This window comes from Dreissena polymorpha, chromosome 2, assembly GCF_020536995.1.
Source record: "Dreissena polymorpha isolate Duluth1 chromosome 2, UMN_Dpol_1.0, whole genome shotgun sequence".
Taxonomy (NCBI): Eukaryota; Metazoa; Mollusca; class Bivalvia; order Myida; family Dreissenidae; genus Dreissena; species Dreissena polymorpha.
Window position 1 is genome coordinate 15,490,496 of NC_068356.1, and position 19,812 is coordinate 15,510,307.

General features: G+C 36.6%; 1 protein-coding gene across 1 annotated transcript; it reads left to right on the forward strand.

Moving 5' to 3' along the window:
• The first annotated feature begins 45 nt into the window (after positions 1-45).
• Positions 46-18,532, forward strand: LOC127865983 (tyrosine--tRNA ligase, mitochondrial-like). The gene is made up of 13 exons (XM_052406141.1): positions 46-63; positions 257-449; positions 2,758-2,905; positions 3,531-3,706; positions 4,101-4,202; positions 4,791-4,905; positions 5,244-5,322; positions 6,534-6,643; positions 7,437-7,535; positions 9,153-9,219; positions 9,857-10,045; positions 16,946-17,071; positions 18,400-18,532. The coding sequence occupies exons 2-13, from the start codon at positions 283-285 to the stop codon at positions 18,441-18,443; spliced, it is 1,422 nt and encodes a 473-aa protein (XP_052262101.1). The 5' UTR covers positions 46-63; positions 257-282; the 3' UTR covers positions 18,444-18,532.
• Positions 18,533-19,812: the final 1,280 nt, after the last annotated feature.

Below are 19,812 nucleotides of genomic sequence, written 5' to 3' on the forward strand. Positions count from 1 at the left end.
GCTGCACAACACTAACCATAAATAACATAGTGTAACGTTGAGAGATTAAGATTATTCGTTTTAGTATGTTAATAACAAGTTTTGCCAGTCAATTTAGTTGGATACCAAAAATATCTGGTCTGATAAAACACAAAAACAATTGTTCTTTTAGTTTAAAAAATATATTTATGTTTTAATTAATTATGCGTTGACCATTGAAAGTTTGTTATGCCATAAAGTAATTCAATTTATTTGTAATTGTTTAGTATTTTTTCAGTTGGAAATTCGAATGCATATAAAAAGATGCACAGAAGAATGATGAAAGCATATCCTCATCAGCTGCAGCTGTTGCAACACATTATCCTGAGATGTATCCCCTGTCATTCAAGAAGATATGGCACGGCTGTTGTCAGAGATATACTGAAGCTTCACAAGCGAGGGGTATTTCACCACATGATGCCGGAACTAAGGTATCCATAAACCTTTCCCACTCAGAAGCAAAGTGAAAATGGCTATGTACAAACAGCATAAAACCAGATCAGCCTGCCAGTAACTCACAGTCTGTTCAGGTTGTATACTGTTTGCTACTCATCAGTATCTTAGGACTGGAAGTGAAGCTTTTCAACCTTGAATATATAAAGAAAGGACCTAAATATAATTGGATATTCTAAAGGACTTAAAATGCGTCAAAGTGCGTTTCGGAGTGGAAAAAGTTAACAATGGTTTCATATGTTTATGATAACAAGAGCAATGTTAAATAGGTTATAATTGACTAGTTAATTTTATTGTCCCCTGCCGGTTTCACTTATGGTTTGCGCTCTGTGCGTCTGTCTGTGAGTCTGTCACACTTTTCTGAAACCTGCGATAATTTAAAAAGTTCTTCATATTTTTTCATGAAACTTGAAACATGAATAGATGGCAATATGGACATTATGCACGTCATTATACCCCACAAACGAAGTTAAGGGGGGTATATAGGAGTGCACTTGTCGGTCGGTCTGTCTGTCGGTCAGTATTAAGTGTCCGCTCTCTAATTCAAGTAGTTTTCATCCGATCTTCACCAAACTTGGTCAGAAGTTGTATCTACATGATTTATAGGCCAAGTTCGAACATGGGCCTTGCCGGGTCAAAAACTAGGTCACAGGGTCACTTAGTGAGTTTTAAACATTCAGCATGTTGTCTGCTCTCTAATTCAAGTAGTTGTCATCCGATCTTCACCAAACTTGGTCAGAAGTTGTATCTAGATGATCTTAAGGCCAAGTTCGAACATGGGCCTTGCCGGGTCAAAACTAGGTCACGGTGTCACTTAGTGCGTTTTTTAACATTCAGCATGGCGTCCTCTCTTATTCAAATAGTTTTCATCCGATCTTCATCATACTTGGTCAGAAGTTTTATCTAGATGATCTGAAGGCCAAGTTCAAACATGGGCCATGCCAGATCAAAAACTAGGTCACTTAGTACGTTTTACATATTGAGCATGGTGTCCGCTCTCTATTTCAAGTAGTTTAAATCCGATCTTCACCACACTTGGTCAGAAGTTGTGACTAGATGATGTGTAGGTCAAGTTCGAACATGGGCCATGCCGGGTCAAAAACTAGGTCACGGGGTCACTTAGAGTGTTTTAAACCTCACCATGTTGTCTGCTCTCTAATTCAAGTAGTTTTTATCCAATCTTCACCAAAATTGGTCAGAAGTTGTATCTTGATAATGTCTAGGGCAAGTTTGAATATGGGTCATGCCAGGTCAAAAACAAGGTCACGGGGTCACTTAGTTTGTTTTAAACATCACAATGTTGTCCGCTCTCTAATTCCAGTAGTTTTTATCCGATCTTCACCAAACTTGGTCAGAAGTTGTATCTAGATGATGTCTAGGTCAAGTTTGAATATGGGTCATGCCGGGTCAAAAACTAGGTCACGGGGTATCCAAGTGCGTTTTAAACCTCACCATGTTGTCTGCTCTCTAATTCAAGTAGTTTTCATCCAATCCTCACCAAACTTGGTCACAAGTTTTATCTAAATGATCTCTAGGACAAGTTTGAACATGGGCTATTCTGGGCCTAAAACTAGGTTACGGGGTCACTTAATGCGTTTTTTGACATTCAGCATGGTGTCCGCTCTCTAATTCAAGTAGTTTTCATCTGATCTTCACCAAACTTGGTCAGAAGTTTTATGGAGATTATCTTAAGGCCAAGTTAGAACATGGGCCTTTCTGGGTCAAAACCTAGGTCAAGGGATCACTTAGTGCGTTTTAAAAATTGAGCATGGTGTCCTCTGTTTTTTATGAAGACGACATGCAAAATATTCTGTGTCAATGGGGCATGTGGGGGTATTTTTCACGTCTGTGACAAAGCTCTAGTTTCATTTTGTTCATACGTCAAAAATTCTGGTTGCTATGGCAACAAATATTTAAAAATAAAAAGTTCTGACAATGGTGGAGCCGGTAGCGGACATATATTGCTTGGCAATAGTCTTGTTATTACAGTATTAACTTTTAAAGCGATAATTTTATCACAATAAAATAATTTGTGAAATAGTCACATTTATAATGGTAAAAAAATTAATAAGTTAATGGTATGTTATTATTAAAATTATATAGCAGAATTTACATAGTACCAGATCTGGACGCAAGTTGTCCTCCCCACAACAATTTATTGCAGATTAATTTATTAAATAAAACAATTAATTTCATAGTAAATGTCATAGTGGTACATACAATAATATAAAATCAGCAAATGGTAGATAATTGTTTAAATTATACAGCAGAAAATTCAATTGACAGAGTTCCTGATTTGGCAAAGAAGCTATCCTCCCCACAAACAGTGTACTGTGGCTTTGACCCCACAGCTGACAGCTTGCACATTGGCAACCTCCTTGCAATAATAACTCTTATTCACTGCCAAAGGGCGGGACACTCGCCAATAGCATTAGTAGGTACATAAGTGTGCTTGACAATAGAATAAGAAATACAAAAGCCCTATCAAATACCATAAGTAAATAAAAAAGTGCTTGCAAGTAGACATTGCAGCATTAGTAAGTACACGAGTTTGCATGCAAGTACCATAAGGAAGAACATAGATGTGATTGTAAATAGAATTAGTAAGTACAAAATTGTGCTTGTGAAGACAATTAGTACGTGTGCTTGCATACAGAAATGGTATGATTAGTAAGTACAAGAGTGCCAAAACCATAAGAAAGCTGTGTACATTGATAGATATTTGTTTGGTATGATTAGTAAGTACAAGAGTGCCAAAACCATAAGAAAGCTGTGTACATTGATAGATATTTGTTTGTAATGCAAGCATGTCCAATCAAGGTCTTCAAAAATACAAACTATATAATAATAGTATTATTTTCTTTATCAAAACTATAAATTAGTACTATTTATTCAAACGATTTACCACTGTAAAATTTATAGCAATTCAATATTTTATCTAGAATCCATTTACTTGTGTAAATAATTGTTAAAAACACATAATTAACATTCTTTTAATTTGATTATCTTGTACCAATCTTCGTAATTTAATTGTGATTCAAGTGTTTGTCTGATCCTAGGTTGGAGGAGCCACTGGTAAGATTGGAGACCCCAGCGGTAAAAACACTGAGCGACCCAGGCTTGACGATGACATCATTGAGAAAAATGTTAGGGGCATCATGGAGAACTTGGAAAGAATTTTCACTAACCATGCTGTTTATTTGTGGAATGACTATCGTGAACTGAAGGATGTTCGGTAAACTTAAATACACATTTTTACTGTATGTTACAATCAAGCAATCACTATTTAAACCTTGAGTTCTAAATGTTCTCATACAGAAATCATGTTTGTCTAAGAGAATATTCGGATAAATGAGATTAGCAATGTGCTCTACACCTTAAATGGAAGATAATGCTGGATTTTGCTTTTTAAATACAATGTTTGCATAATCATCTTCAAGGACAGAAAATTATTTTTTCAATTTACCACATGTGGGTTGGTTAGAAACGTATTACAAAAAGAACACAACACAACATTTGAATTTTTTGTTTAGAACAAGAGTACATGAAAAGCATGGCTTACTCTGACTTGGTTTTTTGGTTGCACTGTTGAATTACCACAATGCTGTAATAACTATTTTTCTTTTCAGATTGTTGAACAATATATCTTGGTATCGAGAAATGAATATTTTAGATTTCTTAAACAACATTGGAAGACACTTTAGAATGACTACTATGCTCAAGAAAGAGTGGTAAGCCAATAATTTGTATGTATACTTGGCCTCCTTATTTCCTATCATTATTGTTACACTGATACAACTTCTACTTCTTCTTATTGCCCTACTTCTGGATCGCTGTATTCTAGATTAGGTAATACTGTGCCTAGGTACAAAGTCTTGAGGATTTTTTCATTTATATGGCTGCCGGCTTCCTCAGGACGATGAGCTTCCTTCTGTTTTTTGCCTTTAAGCTCAGTACCTGTTGCTTCCATGTCATTCACTTATCAAAGGTGACCTCCAAATAAATCTGTTGGTCTTCATGCTTTAGCGGAGCCTTGTCTAGGATCATTTGGCTAGACTGAACTTTAGTGCAGAGTGTAAAGAGGGTGTCTCCTTGTTAAACTTCTACTTAATATAAACTACTTTTAAAATACAACTGTAGTCAGCCACTTGAACATTTTCTTAACATAAATATAAACTTGATGATATTGAATTACCCTCCATGGAGACATCAGATTTGAGATGCTTAGGGAGAAAAGCACTGGAGGGCCATATAAATACTTAAAATTTTAATGGGATATAGTGTCATAAAGTTTGTATATGTTGTTATGTTGTTTTCAGTGTGAGTTCGAGACTGAGTACCAAGGAGGGACTGTCCTTCACAGAGTTTGCTTATCAGACATTTCAGGCGTATGACTGGGTTCATCTACTGAAGACATATGATTGTTGTATACAGGTAAGACATATGATTGTTGTATACAGGTAAGACATAATATTGTTGTATACATGTAAGACATATGATTGTTGTATACAGGTAAGACATGATTATTGTATACAGGTAAGACATATGATTATTGTATACAGGTGCTTGAGATCATCACAACGATTCAATTGTTTTGCATGTATTTTTTCCAAAACTTTTTTCCGAAGAACTGATTTACACCAGTTATAATACAAATAAATTGTCCCTTGCGTTCATACTGGAGTCAAGAACAAAGAACACACATTTATAGTATGAATCAGCACTGTGTTGTACCTTAATAAATACAACATTCCCTCATTATTTGTTCCTAGATTGGAGGCAATGACCAGCAAGGAAACATCACAGCTGGACTTGAACTTATTGAGAAGATGTTGCGACAGGATGCATACGGTAATTGAATGCTTGAAGCAGTGATATGATATTTCTACAAAAATGTTGTTATCAAATGAATGAGGTATTTTAGTATTTAATGTTTGCATGTATTAGTTTGTAAAAAATAGTACAAACAAAGTATGTCAATAAGTCAGTACATGTATACAATGTCATGTTCTTAAAATTAAATGTATTTGTTAAGTTTTAGTATTTTTTCAGTAGATATAACAAAAGTTATGCCCTGCTTTATAAGAAATATTGGAGACTTCTCAAGTGTTACTTTCTGTGTTCTACCAAACCTCAGCTGTTACACAATTTTAATTCAATTTTTTTACTGGTAGTCTAATCCATGAGAATTTTGACACAAATTTTGAGATATTCTTGATAAGTTTCCTGGCGCAGTATTAAAATTACTTTTTATATAAAAAAAGTAGCTTAAATATGTTAACCAGAGCCCTATTAATGGTTGCTGCATTACTGGTTCTCAATTGAAAGAAGAATACAATTGAGCTTCTTTCTTGGGCTCAGTCGACACAGGCTGATCAGGGACGACACTTTCGGCTTTTAAGACAGTTTTTGTTTAAAGCGGGTATATACGATTTTTTATATGTGTTTAATCGTAATATATTGATAAAATATGTAACAATAACACAAAATAGGCAAAAAAAATTATACATTAAAGCCGAATTTCATCAAATGCAGCAAAGACAAATTAGCGCCCCGAGCCGATTGTGACGTACATATTTTCCTACAATAACCGAAGCATTCGTCTTAATATTAGGATCGGAGATAGTGTTCGTGTGTCGTATGAATAGATATCGTTGCAGGAATTCAAATAAACCGTTAAACTAAGTTTAGATGCACATCGTACATGTATGGTATACATGCTGGCGAATTCGGCTGTACAGCCGTTTTCAATTTCAGAATTAAATATCTAGCTTATTTCGCATTTTTCGACACATGTTCTTCTTAACTTTTATTTTAATTTATATTGAAATATATATACAATAAGTTTTTTACACAGTTTATATAAATTCATAAATATTTGACAAAATCGTATATACCCGCTTTAAAGGAGGTCTTTTCTAAACATAAATCCAATGTAGGCAGAAAGTGTTGTCTCTGATAAGCATGTACAGACTCAAAAAGCTAATCTGGGATGACAACGCACATGCATTAAGCCCTGTTTTCCCAGAACACAGCGCAATTGATAATGTACTTTATATCAGGTTTGACCATTCCTCTTGTAACCTCGTCAACTGGTCAAAAGGTGGGCAAGTCAGAGGGCAATGCTGTGTGGCTGGACCCCAGGAAGACCACACCGTATGAGTTGTATCAGGTATGAATTGGCGACATTGTCAAACACAGAAGCTCACAAAACATGGTATGGTGCTGTATTAGGCTCCTTTTTTGTCCCACTCAGTGCCATTTTGATTGGTAAGAACTAAGTTATATTTGAATTTAATTATTAAATAAGTCTATATGAATTATCTGAGAACTAAGGTAAGTTAAAAAGTCTGCAACTCCAATATTAATGTTTCGCCTGTGTACACATATTATTAAATTGTGTTCTGTTTGCTTGGTTCTGCAAAAAATGTCCATGATAAATGAAAGATATACAAAATACAATTATATTTCAGTTATGGTACATAAAGGAGATAACTATTTTCATCACATGTACATGTATATCTTATTGTACAACTTGCATGATTATATCAACACAAGTATGCAGGATTTTTTAATGTCAACATTTTAATTTTGGAAACTTAAACACATTTCTGAATATGAGCAAGGAATTATATAATGTATTTAATATATATAAATATACTTTATATGGAAACATTAATCAAATATTGTTTAATACTTAATTGTGCCTATGTATGATAGAAAATTAATTTCAATTGAATAAAGCTCTTATTTTGTTTATTTTCTGTTACTATTCATCTTCACTTTTATAATTTTCTTATTTATCATAATTTTATCCGTGTTTAAAAAAATATTGTATATACTTGTTTTTAGGAATTTATAATGTACAGGCAGTAAGAGAAAGGTTTCTTGATTTCATTAATTTTAAACAACCTTTCATGGAGAAAAGATCAATCTGGTTATAGCATCTCATTTTTTTATTTCAGTACTTCTATAACGTGGCTGATGCAGATTTAAGCCAATACATGAGATGGTTTACCTTCCTCCCTGAAGAAGATATTGACAGATTATTAAGGGACCATAAGGTATATTTCATATAGATGTATGATTTTTTTTCAACCATTTAATTATCCCCTGCCATAGGCGGAGGGATATTGTTTTGGCGTTGTCCGTCCTTCCGTCCGTCCGTCTTTCTGTCCGTACGTCTTTCCGTCCGGAGCCATATCTTGGAAGTGCTTTGGCGGATTTCATTAAAACTTGGTATGAGTATATATATGGATAATAGAATGATGCTTGCCAAATGGCATTGTACACCATCTGATAATAACAGAGTTATGGCCCTTTGTATCTTGAAAAAATGCTTTTTTTAGTGTCAAATATAACACTTTTGTGTCCAGAAGCATATTGGCGGGGGATATCAATTCAATGAATTTGCTTGTTTTTTCTATGATGCATGTGGCTTTAAGTTTAGCAAATTGAATTCCCGTTTTAATGAGGTACCATTACACATGATACAAGGCAACAACAAAAAAAGACAATTATCTGTAAATTACATAATGTGATTACATGTATATCAATTGTATGTGACAAAGAGTGTGTATCATGCTGGTCATCATTACAAGCAAAATATTTATTGTAAACTGTACACACGGAAGATCCTGCACTCTTTGGAAATCTTTTTGTCTCACCTGTGCACAAATGACAGTGTGCCTAATGTCGGTTGTGTGTTTTCCATAAACTTTCTCCTTCTAAACTCTTGGCAGATTGTCACTAAACTTCACAAGAAAATGTCTGTGAATGAAGTTGTTCAGATTGTTCAAAACTGACCATGCTCCAACTTACACATTATGTATGAAGAAATATTAGAAAAGAAAATTTGCTTTCAAATCGCACGGGTTATGCGGTTGACGTTTGGTGTGTAACATCTTGTAGTGGTCCTCTGAAGCTGAGACCCTATACTTTCCTCTAGTTTGTTCAAGTCACGCCTCTAGAAGTAAAAAAACGCCCTGTCTGCGGGAGTATGACTGAAATGTTTAATATTGAATTATATATCGTACCACCTCCTCTTCAACACAAAGTACACAGCTTTGATATTTGTTACGTGACATTAGATTGTGGCCTTCTTTAAAGATTGTTCAAATCATGACCCTGTGTTTTAAATTGGCTATGCTGTTTTAATTGCCAATACATCAAGATTTTACCTTCAATCAGTAATTAGTTCTTACCGTCGTATAGAAGAAAAACATTGACTATTCCAAGGAATATGCCCTAGATTGAATCATTTGTATGAGTTGACTGTGTATATTGTAAGGTGTTTTACATGAACAAAGTAGTCGTGTTCTGAGAAAACTGGGTTTAATGCATTTGCGTAAAGTGTCATCCCAGATTAGCCTGTGCAGTCCACACAGGCTAATCAGGGACGACACTTTCCGCTTAAACTTGATTTTCGGTAAGGAGGGACTTCCCTGAAACTAAAAATACCATAAAAGCGGAAAGTGTCGTCCCTGGTTAGCCTGTGCGGATTGTGCAGGCTAATCTGGGACGATACTTTACGCAAATGAATTATGCCCAGTTTTCTCAGAACACAACTCAAAGTATGGGCAAATGGTCACTTGTCTGAAATGATTAACCAGCTGTTGGATTTGTCTTATATTTTCTACAAAATATCTGTACATGTATTCATAGTAACATTGTATTTTAAGATGGAACCTGAAAAGAGGAAGCCACAGAGACTGCTGGCAGAAAAGGTCTTGGTGTTAGTTCATGGAGGTAAGCATTCACATTAAGTTCACTGTTTTCTGTAAACCAGGTCTCGTAATAACAATTCAATTTAAGAATATAATGATCATGGAAAGAGCATACTCCTAATTACATATAGGTTGTCTACTGGTACAAATACAGTTCTGATCAAAATGTAACATGAAGATTATTAACGTGACAATTTGTTAAGAAGAAGCTGAAACAACCGTTAGAAAGCTTACTTTTTTATGTGTAGAATAAAATGTTTGATGGCTTGACAAAGAATTTCAGTTATGCACATGTTAAATACAGAAATCATCCATTTTAGTGATATTTAGTTTTTTACTTTAATGTTTGATGTCTTTAAAAAAATCCAGTGATGTACATGTAAAAAAACACATCAATGATTGTATTGTCAATTAGTTGTGTTTCCATGTTTTACTGCACAATATGTATACCCTGTTTGAGACTCTGGTCTAGTGTATAAGTTTTGTGCCCATATGTCACTGCTTTATTTTTTATACTTTTTATGAAGTAGAGGGAGATAAACTGGAATCACCATGGATTTCCATGTATTTAGATACAAATTTCTCTACAGGAAGTTCTCCTACACTTCAACGTAGAACATGTATGTTTCTTACTACTAAGTATGAGCCCCTTGTTTCAGAGGCTGGTTTGCTAGAGGCTCAGCGATGGACGGAGGCGTTCTTCAGCCCCTCCCCTGAGTCTCTGCTCCACCTGTCAGACTCAGACATGCAGCGTCTCTTCACCTCTGCCCCCACCACAGACTTGCTGCTCGACCACGGGACCACCGTGCTGGATGTCCTCATCAAGACCAAAGCCTTTGATCGCCAAGGTAAGAGCTTTTGTTGTACCCTCAGACACTTAAAGTTTCCAAGTGCGCCTAATGCAAGGAAAACGGGTTTTAATGCATGTGAGTTAAGTGTCGTTCCAGATTAGCCTGTGACTGCACAGGCTTATCAGATGCAACACTTTCTGCTTTTATGGTATTTTTATGCCCCCAAAGGAGGGCATATAGTGATTAGACTGTCCGTCCCGACCGTCCGTCTGTATGTCTTTCCGTCACACTTTGCGTTTTAGTTTCGAAAAATGCTCATAGCTTCTATGTCGCTTCACATGTAACCTTCATATTTGGTATGCATGTGTATATGTACAAGGCCTTTCCATACGCACACACATTTTGACCACTTTGACCGTGACCTTGAACTTTAGGTCAGCGTTTAGCTTTTGAAATCTGCGTTTAGGTTTGGAAAAATGCTAATAACTTCTATGTCGCTTCACATAAAACCATCATATTTGGTATGCATGTGTATATGTACAAAGCTTTTCCATACGCACACAAATTTTGACCCCTTTGACCATGACCTTGAACTTAGGGTCCGCGTTTAGGTTTTGAAATCTGCGTTTAGGTTTCGAAAAATGCTCATAACTTCTATGTCGCTTCAGATGTAACCTTCATATTTGGTATGCATGTGTATATGGACAAGGCCTTTCCATTCTATAAAGCGTTTTTCGGGGACATATGATGTCATCCTATGGAGACAGCTCTTGTTTTGTTTAAATTTCTCTTCTAATTGAAAAGCCAGTTTAAGCAGAAAGTGATGTCCCAGATTTGCCGGTGTGGACTGCACAGGCTAATCTGAGATGACAATTAACCCACATGCATTAAGCTCCGTTTCCCCAGAGCAAAACTAGTATGCATGGTAAAAGTCCCTAAGAACCAGTTTAGTATAAGTCCCTAAAAGAAAAAGTTGTCAACCTTAAAAGCTTCATAGTCATGTAATTTGATAAATATTCCTACAATCAGTGACGGTTATTGTTACAGTTGTTTGTTGAACACTATTAATTTCTTTTTAGCTCATCTATTTTTGAAAAAAAATTATGAGCTATTTTCAACACGTTGGCGTCGGCGTTGGCGTTGGCGTCCGTTTAAGTTTTGCGTTTAGGTCCACTTTTCTCAGAAAGTATCAATGCTATTGCATTCAAACTTGGTACACTTACTTACTATCATGAGGGGACTGGGCAGGCAAAGTTAGATAACTCTGGCATGCGTTTTGACAGAATTATGTGCCCTTTTTATACTTAGAAAATTGAAAATTTTGGTTAAGTTTTGTGTTTAGGTCCATTTTATTCTTTAAGTATCAAAGCTATTGCTTTCATACTTGCAACACTTACTAACTATAATAAGGGGACTGTGCAGGCAAAGTTATGTAACTCTGACTGGCATTTTGACAGAATTATGTGCCCTTTTTATCCTTAGAAAATTGAAAATTTGGTTAAGTTTTGTTTTTAGGTCCACTTCATTCCGACAGTATCAAAGCTATTGCTTTCATATTTGCAACACTTATTAACTATCATAAGGGGACTGTGCAGGCAAAGTTATGTAACTCTGACTGGCATTTGGACAGAATTATGGGCCCTTTATACTTAGAAAATAGAAAATTTGGTTAAGTTTTGTGTTTTGGTCCACTTTACCCCTAAAGTATCATAGATATTGCTTTCATACTTGGAACACTCGCAAACTATCATAAGGGTACAGTAAAAGGACAAGTTGCATAACTCTGGTTGTCATTTTTATGGAATTATGGCCCTTTTTTGACTTAGTAACTTTGAATATATGGTTAAATTTTGTGTTTCGATCCACTTCTAAAGTATCAAGGCTATTGCTTTCAAACTTCAAATACTTTCATGCTATCATGAGGTTACTGTACCTGGTAAGTTGAATTTTACCTTGACCTTTGAATGACCTTGACTCTCAAGGTAAAATTATTAAATTTTGCTAAAATTGCCATAACTTCTTTATTTATGATTAGATTTGATTGATACTTTGACAAAACTACTCTTACCTGACATACCACAATAGACTCCACCCAAACCATCCCCCGTGCCCTCCCCCTTGCCCTCCCCCCTCCCCCCCTTTTTTTTTTTTTAAAGATCATCTCACAAATGACCACCACACCCTCACACTATACCCCCCCCAACCCCCCAATTTTTTTTTTAAAACGGTTAAAAAACACAAATATGTATTTTTATTATTTAATTTTTGAAATACCGTTCAACCTACACACCCAAGAAACCCCCCCCCCCCCCCCCCCCCCCCCCCCCCCCCCCCGATTTTTTTTTTTTTTTTGGCTTTTTTTTCCGCATTGTCGGAAGATAATGTAATAAATGTTCACACCCCCACACTATACACCCCTCTTCAATCCACCCCTCCCTCCTTTGTGATTTAAATTGAGAGTCCCTTCACCTTAAAAAGAAAATAGATGAGCGGTCTGCACTCGCAAGGCGGTGCTCTTGTTATAAAAGCTGTGTGCAAATTCCTTGAAAGCTATAACCACATCCATTAAAGTCTAAACGCACGATGTTTAAATGTAGTTGTTACATCTACAGACATAGCTTTAAAAACAGAATTTTGCAGTCATTTGAGGCCTCCACCAAAGCTCACCAATGCACTTGGTCCTTTGCCCATGTCCGCACCTGGCCCCAGCTCCAATTTTCCTTTTAATGTCATAAATATTTACCTGCTATCACTAGCTTATACCTTTCCAAAGGGGTTAACCCCTTTGGAAAGGTATAAGCTAGTGATAGCAGGTAAGTATTTAATTATTAAAATGAATTTTACTATAAAAATTTGTTTTAATATCATAAATATTTACCTGCTATCACTAGCTTATACCTTTCCAAAGGGGTTAACCCCTTTGGAAAGGTATAAGCTAGTGATAGCAGGTAAGTATTTAATTATTAAAATGAATTTTACTATAAAAATTTGTTTCTCATCTCCTTTTCAACTGACCGGCGCCATGTCTCTTTTGATCGACCTCTTTTTCTACGTCCGATCGGTGTCCATCGCATTGCAACCTTAGGAATGGCTTTTTCCTCCATCCTTTGAACATGACCAATCCAGCGCTATCTTTTGCGCTGGATCTGTGTTGATATTGGGGTTGTACCTGTTTTGCGGTGGAGTGCTGTATTGGATATAGTGTTTGGCCAGAAGATTTGGAGAATCCGCCTGAGGCACCTTCTTTGAAAGACATCAAGCTTAAGGCAAATAAACTTTGTGACTTCCCAGGATTCTGAACTATACAGCAGGACTGAAAGCACATTAGTCTTGAAAATCCTGATATTGGTGGTATAATTTAGCTTGGAGGACATCCAGATGTTCCGTAATGACTCTGGCTTTGGATAATCTGTAATTGACATCTTCTTCTGAATTTCCGTCACTTCTGACTTAACACTCAAGATACAAAAATTCATCTACTTTTTCAATAGCGCAATTGTTGATGGTAAGTGGTTGCTCTGTTTTGGCGTTTATTCTCATCACTTTTGTTTTGTTTACGTTGATATTGATTCCAATCTGCTTCCCAAGAGAATCTAGCTTGTCCGTCTTTGTTTGGATGTCTTGGTGGCGTTGAGCGAGAAGTGCGATGTCGTCAGCGAAATCAAGGTCTTCCAGTGTTTCTGTGAATGTCAACTGGAGTCCCTTGACTGCATCCTTAGTGGTTTCCTTCATCAGCCAGTCGATGCACAAAGAAAATAGTAGAGGTGACAATACACACCCCTGCTTCACGCCTGTCCTTATCTCAAGGTTCTCTGTGAGAGCTGTTACGCAGATTACTTTAGCACTGAAATCTGAATAAAGCATCTTGATGACAGAGATAATCTTGTCTGGGATTCCATAATGGGCTAAAATCCTCCATAATGCTGGCCTGTTCACGCTGTCGAATGCTTTCTGGAAGTCAATCAAACTTGCATAGACGGTTGCGTCCCACTCGTGACTTTGCTCTATGATTTGTCTAAGAGTGAAAATCTGACCTGAACATGACTTACCCTTCCTGAAACCGGCTTGGTTTTTCCGCAGCAGTTTATCTACACTAACTGAAACTCTGTCAAGCACAATGTTGCTTAAGATCTTACTGGTCATTGACAGCAGCATTATACCTCTCCAATTGTTGCAGTCTGTAAGGTCACCTTTTTTCGGCAGTTTCACTATTAGTCCCACCTTCCAATCCTCAGGTGCTGTTTCTGAGATCCATACTTTCCGGGGTATACTAGCAAGTACTGTAGGAGTTATCTGTTTGTCCGCTTTGAGCAATTCTGCTTGTATCCTGTCTATACCTGGGACTTTTCCATTCTTTAACTTCTTGGTGGCCTTTCTGATCTCTTGCATAGTTGGTGGCTCTGTATTGATGTCAAGTAGGATTTCTGCAGGAGCGATAACTGCTTCAGTTGATGGATCCGCTCTCGAAGTGTTCTTTCCAACAACTCAGTTTTTCTACGTCAGTGGAAACAATTTCCCCTTGCAAAATCTTCACTGGAACTTCTGTGGAAGTAAATCCTCCTTCCAATATCTTTGTGATCTTATACAGCCTGCCCATATCTTGCCGTGCAGCTGCATTTTCGGCTTCAGTTGCCAGATCGTCAATGAATTTCCGCTTTAGCATTCTCTTCACGTCTCTGTCCAAGGTTGCATAAGTGTCTTTCAGCTGCTGTTTTATCCGCTCCGACTTTGTCTGCAACAACTTCTTCTTCACCTCCTTCCGTTCGTCAATCTTGCTCCATGTCTGCTGGGATATCCATTGTTCCTTCTTCCTTCGTACTGTGCCAAGAATCATCAGTCCAGCTTCAAGAATCTCCTGGTTGAATGAACTAACCCAGTGGGCATCAAACGTTGTGCGAACCTTGCTGCAACGTAATCTTAAGGTCGCAACGTCTGCAGCCATTACCGAATGTTGCCACAAGGTTGCATACAAAACATTACCTGGACGTCCGGGTAATGTTTTGTTTGCAACGTTGTGGAAATGTGATATTTAGGTTGAAAGGTCGGCAACCATTACCGAACATTTCCACAACGTTGCATACAAAACATTACCCGGACGTTTCATCAAACGTTGCAGTTTGGTTGTCACAATGGTGTATATGAACGTTTTCCCGACGTTTTTTTTTTCCAACGTTGCTGCAACGTTGTATTCAGGTTGCATTCGAACGTTGCAGTTTGGTTGTACCAATGGTCTATATGAAAGTTTTCCGGACGTTTTTTTCCAACGTAGCTGCAACGTTGTATTTAGGTTGCATTCAAACGTTGCAGTTTGGTTATCACAATGGTGTATATGAAAGTTTTCCCGACGTTATTTTCCAACGTTGCTGCAACCTTGTATTTAGGTTGCATTCGAACGTTGCAGTTTGGTTGTACCAATGGTCCATATGAAAGTTTTCCCGACATTTTTTTTCCAACGTTGCTGCAACGTTGTATTTAGGTTGCATTCAAACGTTGCAGTTTGGTTGTCACAATGGTGTATATGAAAGTTTTCCCGACGTTTTTTTCCAACGGTGCTGCGACGTTTTTATCCAACGTTGCTGCGACCAAACTGCAACGTTTGAATGCAACCTTAATACAACGTTGCAGCAACGTTGGATGCCCACTGGGAACATCCATTTCCTGCTGGTCATTAAACAAACTAAACCTGTTCTTCAGCTCAATCTGGAAGTTTCTTTTGATCATTGGATCTTTGAGTTTTCCTACATCAAGGCGTGGATTCCTTTGTTCTCCTTTTCTTTTGACTCTTCTCAACTTTAACTTCAACTTGGCTATGACGAGTGTAGGGTCACTGCCAACATCTGCTCCCCTCATCGCTCTTACATCTTGCAAACTGCCCCTCCATCTCCTGTTGATGATGATATGGTCAATCTGATTATCGGTTTGTCTATCTGATGATTTTCATGTTACCTTATGGATGTTCTTGTGTGGAAAAATGGTGCCCCCACTAATCATGTTGTTTTCTTCGCATAGCTCTACCAATCTCTAACCATTGTCATTCCTTATTCCGCATCCCTGTGTGCCCATTGTGGTTTCCTTACCTGTATTGTCCTGTCGGACTTTCGCATTCAAATCTCTTAAGACAAGAAGGACATCATGTTTTGGTGTTGATTCAATGACCTCTTGTAATTGGTCGTAGAAGGCGTCTTTTTCTGTATCTTCCTCAACTTCTGTTGGTGAATAGCAAACTACAGTTGTGAGTTTAGCATATGCAGAGTTGAATCTTGCTGACATGAGTCTTTCGTTGATAGTCTTTCACTCTATCAGGTTTTTATGTGCTTCTTGGTCCATAATCAGTGCTACTCCTTGATCATGGTGGTCATCTGATCTTCCTGAGAAGGCTATGGTTTGTCCTGATGCAAGCTGTCTCTTTTCAGTGCCTGTCCATCTCGCCTCACTTACTCCTAACAAGCTGATTCCATAACTTCTCCATCTCCTTTAACACTTGGGCTAGCTTTCCGGTCTGGTAGAGTGTCCTAACATTCCAGCAGCCCACCTGCCGTGATGACTTTGGTTCAAGGATATCTGCTATCGGATGATTAGCCGTCCTTGGTCCAGTTTCCTGGCGTGCTTCCATCCTTGGTCCGGTATTGTTGCTTTCTTTGGTGTTGGTTTCTGTAGCGTGTTGGTTTTTAATGTGGCTGGGGTGCTGGCCCTGCACACAACCCTCCTCCTTTCTCATCCGGGCTTGGGACCGGCCATGGCGGAGTTGGTACCTCCTGATACTACACGCATACTGTTTGTGGGCTTTATTCTGTTAGATTAATGCCAATTCTAACAAAGCAAATAAATATGTGACAAAACAAATCAATAAGTAGGTTTGAGTTTGTTCTCAATATTGGGAAGTAGAGAAAACATCATCTTCAAAATTTGGAATCAATTGAAGACAGCGAGAAAACAGACTGTGTCAAATTGTTTCAGTCGATGCTGACAAAGTGGTGCGAGAGGGTGGGGTTTACATCAACAAGGTCAGGGTCACTGATCCAGGCGCGGTCCTGGTGCTGGGGGAGCACATCCTGCCTAACAACATCACCCTCCTGAGAATAGGTACCTATATACACATATTGGGAGTCAGTATTTAGAAATACACGTTATAGGGACTTATTGTTCATGAATATGTTTTGTTCTTTTGTTGTTGTTTTAGAAATTGATTGTCATTTACTTTTAAAATACAAGGTCAACTGTCAAAATACTAAACATTTTTAAAAAGGCAAAAAAAGAGAAAAGCAATTAAGTCTTAATAAGGAATTTATAACAATATTGTAAAAAAATTGTTAGAATGTCTTATACTTGTATGCATTTAAGCGTATTTTATAGGATATTTAAGCATGTGTTTTGATGATAAGAAATGTCACCTTCATTTTACTCATTTATTATTAAACATAAATTGCAATTTATTCACTTAGCCAGATAAATGTTTATTTATGACACTTTATTTTTTATAAAGGTTAAATTGCATCATTTTACATTTGTTATGTTGAAGAAGGTGTTTATAATTTGTCAATTTTGAAATATGCGTCCTTTTAATGGTAAAATAGATCTACACCTGTTTAACACTGTGGATGCATGAAAAATGCTTGAGGTACTTTTTTTCATTTATGCTTGTTTGACATACATATTTGTAAACTTCATTTGCAACATCATTAAATGTACTTACATTAGACATGTATCAATAAACTTGAGATGAGCCATTTTAGAGTACAATTTTGAGCTCATAAATATTATTCTTAACATAATCATTTGTAAGCAATGAAATAATTCAATTATTGCACCACCCATATAAATGAGCCTCGTACTGCGAAAACTGAATGCACGTGCTTAAAGGGTTTCCCTAGATTAGACTGTCCAGTCTGCAAAGGCTAACCAGGCACGACACTTTTAGCTTTAATTGTATTTTGGGTTTAAAGGAAGTCTCTTTGAAACGAAAATCCAGTTAAGGTGAAAAGTGTTGTCACTGAAAAGTCTGTGCAGACTTCACAGGCTAATCTGATATGACACATTAAGCACATTCATTCAGCCCCGTTTTCTCCTAGTGTGGCTCAACTTATGTTTACTCTGTTGACTGACATTCATACTTCCAAGACCTACATAAATCTTGAACTATGATATGTTAAAGCATTGTATATTAGCAAACACCCACCTTGTAATTTCCGGAACACCATTCCAAATTAATACCATTTAGAAAAAATGCCCCACTTGTTCCTGATTATTAATGTATTCTTCTCTTAAAATCTCTGCACTTTCACGTATGGCAAGGCAAAATCACAGGAGGAGGGTTTTATCAGTATAAATACACTACATGTAGTTATTTTGCCACTACATGTATACCTTACATTATGTGTTTGTTATGAACTTTGCTTATTTTATAATTGCAGGAAAGAAGCGCTACCATATTGTGAGATGGGTTACTCCAAGCTGAGACTTTAGACATTTATGTTGTACTTTTAATGAGAGACATGTTTCATTTGTTTATACCGTATTGCCAATCCAAATAAATGTAGCACATGTGATGTTCAGTCGACTTGATTCCAATTACTAGTATTAAATATAATGAAAACATAAATATTATTATACTTAACAATGTTAAGTTATGAATCTGTCCTATTTGGTGAGAGTTTTTGTTTAAAAATTGTGTTTACAATCTAGACAATTCTCAGTGTAACAAATCGATTACAATCCGATCCGGGGCGCCCCTCCCCATGAAATATACCGGCCATACTGTTAAATATATATCAGTACATATACAACGAAAAATAAAATGCAAATTTGTTCACTGTCGTTCGCTTCGCTCACTTTGTTAGGATATTATAATATATATTACTTTATGTAGATAAAAACATTCATAGCTTGCGAGTATTAGTAGATAGAGTAATTTATCGCGATTGCAATAAACATGCATTGTATTAATATACTTTGATCCATCGTACATCGTTCTTGTTCTATATAACAATGCAGCATAAAATACATAGGTAATAATTACAATGGCCCTATACCTCATAAAATTGTTTTTTTCATTTCAACTATATTTACATTCTTTTATTAATATAGGCCTTTCTAACTTCCGTCCACTAGGCCGCTGAATTGTTCACTAAAACGAAAATTGGTTTTTTCGTTGTCTCGTCCCGACGATCATGGAACGTTACATGTCTTATTTTAATCAGGCGTTTTCATCCCTGCACTATAAGTGGGAACGTAATCATGTTTAAACTTATTGAGCATGATAATTTATATTTTTAATTTGGCTGCGTTGTATCATGAATTATTTAACATTGTGCCTTTCCTTAAATAGGTGTTCTGTATCTAACACTTGCTCGACGTCTTTCTAACATGTGATGACATAATAAGAAATACATATAATGTATCATTATATAAGACACTATATGTAATTAAATACACATAGTATTATTTAACATAACAATATAGCGCGTCAATTATTATTCTATGACAGTTTTAATTCAAAACCGATATTTTGTTAAGACGAAGTTCACTTTAAAATTTGCATACAAACATGCGGCTTCGAAATAAACACTGAGTAGCGAGTTTGACTCTTAAATAAAATTAATTATTCCAATGTTTGCATTTTCAATCATGTGGTGGCATGGTTTGCGATTACTACTACAACTTACAGGACTACCAAGGGTATTGGTTGAATTACTTCTCGAACGCCAGAATATCCGCACTACTATATAATAAGTCTTTTCTGGCCCTAGACTTTACAGACACTACACGAAGTGATTTTACCCAAAACATATTTGAGATAAAGTCAATCCTTAACCATTCTGTACCGC